Here is a 4,445-nt window from a genome sequence, read left to right as displayed (position 1 = left end):
GAACCCGCCACCTTAGGTGTACATGGCTGGCGCCTTAGCCGGTTGAGCTATAGGCGCCGAGCCTTTTGTTTTATTTTTTAAAGGCAAGCATGAAACAAAGTTTATTGGGGAAGAGAATGGTAGATTTACAGGCGTACAGAGGAAGATACGTTCACACAGATAGTTTTCAATGTTGTCATTTCTTTATGTGTAAGCTGGAGTCCTTACCTTGTGAAGTGTTAAATTTGTAAGGACAAGACTTGGTTGACAAGCAAGTTGGTTGGCGGGCTTGTCCTTTGCGTCCTTGCACCTCTCTGGCGCAGTCCAGGGGGGAAGCTCACTTCTTGAACTCTTAGTGTGTCCTGTGCCATGTGGCCTTGAGTCACAGCCTTTCTGGCTGTACCTTTCCCCTAGAAAGGGGGATACTGTTTGGAGGGCTGGTGGATAAGAGGGCAGGTCCCCTGAGATTGACACAGCCCTGTCTGGTGGGGCTGCCTAGTGGGCACAGGGTTGGGGGTTACACACAGTGGGTTCCAGGGTTGCCAGTCTCTTTCCTGCTCTTCTGAAGGGGGCTGAAACCCTGGTGGGTATGAGTAAAAGGACATGGTGAGGGTTTCTGCTCTGCTCTACAACTCAGGGTTTCTTAGTAGGTGGACTGTGGGAGTCTCTGCCAATTGCTCAGTTCTGGCGAGAGGGTCTGGGGCTGCATCAGGAGATCCACTGCAGGTCCTGGGCTGTGGGTGACCAGCTTGTGGGACCCTGCCCTGTTCTCTCTGCTCCTGTCTGCTGATGTGTTTGTTAACAAAAGAAAAACCCAAGAAGGGGGAAAGCAGTACATTTCAGATTTAAAAAATAAAAAACCACTACTGTGTAGGAATTCTCATTTTTATTTTTTTGAGACAGAGTCTCACTGTGTTACCCTCGGTAAAGTGCTGTTGTGTCGCAGCTCACAGTAACCTCCAACTCTTGAGCTTAAGAGATTCTCTTGCCTCAGCCTCCCAATTGGCTGGGACTACAGGTGCCCACCACAATGCCCAATTTTTCTGTTGCAGTTGTCATTGTTGCTTAGCTGGCCAAGGCTGGGTTTGAACCTGACAGCCTATGTGTATGTGGCTGATGCCATAACCACTGTGCTACAGGCACTGAGCTGGAATTCTAATTTTTTTTTTAAGAAACAGAGTCTCAGCTCGGCGCCTGTGGCTCAAGTGGCTAAGGCGCCAGCCACATACACCTAAGGTGGTGGGTTCAAATCCACCCTGGGCCCACCAAAACAACAATGACGGCTGCAACCAAAAAATAGCCAGGCGTTGTGGCGGGCACTGGTAGTCCCAGCTACGTGGGAGGCTGAGGCAAGAGACTGGCTTGAGCCCAGGAGTTGGAGGTTGCTGTGAGCTGTGATGCCACGGTATTCCGGGCATCACAGTACCCGGGGGACAGCTTGAGGCTCTGTCTCAAAAAAAAAAAAAAAAAAGAAGCAGAGTCTCACTTTATCGCCCTCAGTAGAGTGCCGTGGCATCACACAGCTCACAGCAACCTCCAACTCCTGGGCTTAGGCAGTTCTCTTGCCTCAGCCTCCCGAGTAGCTGGAGCCACAGGTACCCGCCACAAAGCCCAGGTTTGAACCCTCCACCCTCAGTATATGGGGCAGGCGCCCTACCCACTAAGAAACAGGCACCGCCCTCTCATTTCTTTTTCATTTCTTTTCTTTTTTTTGAGACAGAGCCTCAAGCCATAGTTCTGGGTAGAGTGCTGCAGCATCACAGCTCAGCAACCTCAAACTCCTGGACTAAAGTGATTCTCGTGCCTCAGCCTCCCAAGTAGATGTGAGCACAGGCATTCGCCACAATGTCTGTCTGTTTTGGTTGTAGTTGTCATTGTTTGGCAGGCCCGGGCTGGATTCGAACCCTCCAGCTCTGGGGTATGTGCCTGGTTCCTTAGCCACTTGAGTTATAGGCGCCACCTGGAATTCTCATTTCTTGATACCTCACCTAGTGTCTCCCCCTAAGTCATTTTCATGACTTGAAACAAAAACTGGACCCCACTGAGCTTCTGCTCCCTGCTGGGCATTTTCTTTGCAGAACTTTTCATTGGATTGGTGCAAGCAGCCGGATGTGGGCCTTCCCAAACCTGACCTGGTCCTGTTCCTGCAGCTGCAGCTGGCAGATGCTGCTGTGCGGGGTGAGTTTGGCCAGGAGCGCTACGAGGACAGACCCTTCCAGGAGCGGGCCCTTCAGTGTTTCCACCAGCTCATGGCGGACACAACGCTGAACTGGAAGGTGAGGAGCTACAGCCCAGGAGCCAGCAAGCAGGGTCCAGCTTGCACTGACTGTAGTGGTCTCTCCAGCAGTGCTGCTGCCTTTCCTGACTGGTTTTCCCATAGTGGGTCCTCAGTTTCTCACTTCCAGCATATTCTTATGCTCTGGTGGCTTCTGCAGACTCTGGTGCTGTCTGGTGGGTGAGGGGCTTGAGCAGTTCTGCATGTGCGGCCCTTTTACAGATAATGAGCCCTAGCTTGACCCTGCAGCTCCCATCACTGGTTTTGGCCAGCCCTCTCTGTGCCCAGGACAGTTTGTGCACCTGGGTCCCCCTGTACCCCCAGTCTGGCTTCCTTTAAGTCCAGTGCAGTCCAGGGCTTAGCTTCAACTACTCTCAGGTTACCTGACTACTAAGCTGGCTGCCTTCTCTCCCGACTTGCCATTTGTGTCCACTGCAGCCTTTCCCCACATACCAGCAAGGGTGGTCCTGGTCTGCACTGTCCAGAGGGTGGCTGCCTGTACAGAGCTTAGTCCTGTGAGCTCTTCCTCCAGAGCAGGGCTGGGGATCTCACCCCAGCCCCAGTGGGTTCTGCCTACAGACAGTGCTGGTTATACAAAATAATGGCATCCTTTTCCATGAAAGCCATGGTCACTTTGGCTGTAAGCTAGTACCTAGAGCCATCTTGGATGGTGGCTGGGAGGTGACACCTGCAAGGGGTGATAGTTGTATAGGAAGTCACTCTCACAAGCATATGTTTACTTTGTGGTGCTTCTGTACCCTGGGAGGTTTTCCTGAATTTGCTGCACCGTAGGTTTGAGGAGGGCCTCAGCCAGCCCTGCCAGTGCTGAGGCCACCAGCCCAGCTGACAGAAGAGGCAGCTCCCTGGGAAGGCCGGTGCTCCTGGGTCCTTTGCACCTCCCCTCTGGTGGAGACATAGTTCTTGTGGGCCGATGATCCTCATGTTGTTCACGTGAGAGTACAGCACGGCTGTTAAGATGCATCTGTCCCAAAAGGACAGGAGTTAGCCCAAAGGTGGCATGGTCTTGCCATGCAGCTTCTGCTGTAGGACCTGCCTGTTCTGTCTAGACACCTCTAGGGAGTCATGGGAGGACAGATGCAAGGGCTGCCCACTGGGCCTGATTCCCCGCTGTGAGCTGGGACAGTCCCTGAGCACCAGTTTGCCATGGGGTGCGATCCGCTCCTGGGTCCCTCCCACCTCTCTTGTCTTGCTGGTGGACACTTATCAGGCCTATGCAAGGAGAAGTGGGCGGTTGGTGCACAGTTTCTCCCGCGTCTGGGCCATGGCAAGGATTCAGGGCAGCTGTGTGTCAGGGCCACTGTGGAGGTTGAGAGGGATGTGGGCTGAAGGATCTCAGAGATGTTTTTGCTGTGTGAGGAAGTCTGGGGCTGCCTGCCCAGAGCCTGGCCCATGAGAAATCCCATGTGCACTGAGAACAGAAGGGAAAGCGTTAATGGCTGCCTTTTCCTCCTGAATCCCTGTGAGAACAGATAGTTGATGCCTCCAGAAGCATTGAAGACATCCACATGGAGCTCCTTGCGCTGTGTGAGGATGTCATCTGTACTGCCGCACAGAGGCCATTGGGGGAGCTGTGGAAGTGACCTCAGGCTGTCCCCAGAGACACCTGCCCCCCAAGGAAGGCCTGAGTACCCAGCAGAATTCAATTCCACAATTGTAGGAGCTGTTGCTCAGTGGCAGAAACCTCAGGTCAGACCTCTCATGACTTAGGTTGGGAGTACCAGGAACCCCTGCAAGTGAGGATGCTAATGGTGTGGACATATCAGCAGTGGAGCAGTCTTCCTCTGCCCTCACCTTTATCCTGAAGATATCACTATAGTATCATGTTTTCTATTTGAACTTTAATAACTCTTGAGATCACTGGAAATATTAGTCAGATGGAATTCTAAATTTCTTATAGACACTAATAAAAATTGACCTGAAAATGTGCTTGTGAAAGGCTTCACTTGTTTTTAAAATTTTACTTCACAGGGGTCTCACTGTATTGCCCAGGCTGGATTTTAACTCCTAGGGACACGTGCTCCCACCTCAGCCTTCTGAGTGTACATGTACAGCCACCTCCTTCTCGACACATGGATGTTAACTTTGCTATTTTTGGGGGGCGGGCAGGGCTGAGTTTGAACCCACCACCTCTGGCATATGGGGCCGGCACCCTACTCCTTGAGCCACAGGC

At 52.4% G+C, this 4,445-nt stretch overlaps 1 protein-coding gene across 1 annotated transcript in view; it reads left to right on the top strand.

The window, feature by feature from the left end:
• The window catches only part of DTYMK (deoxythymidylate kinase), an 11,429-nt gene extending 7,230 nt beyond the window's left edge, over positions 1-4,199 (top strand). The window contains exons 4-5 of the mRNA XM_023518253.1: positions 2,130-2,255; positions 3,745-4,199. Of these exons, the coding sequence (XP_023374021.1) occupies positions 2,130-2,255; positions 3,745-3,855 (237 nt within the window). The 3' untranslated portion in view covers positions 3,856-4,199. The remainder of the gene's footprint in view (positions 1-2,129; positions 2,256-3,744) is intronic.
• The last annotated feature ends 246 nt before the right edge of the window (positions 4,200-4,445 follow it).

The sequence above is a fragment of the Otolemur garnettii genome, unplaced genomic scaffold, assembly GCF_000181295.1.
Source record: "Otolemur garnettii isolate 467f Iridium unplaced genomic scaffold, OtoGar3 scaffold00133, whole genome shotgun sequence".
Lineage (NCBI taxonomy): Eukaryota > Metazoa > Chordata > Mammalia > Primates > Galagidae > Otolemur > Otolemur garnettii.
This window is presented reverse-complemented; position numbering and strand designations above follow the sequence as displayed.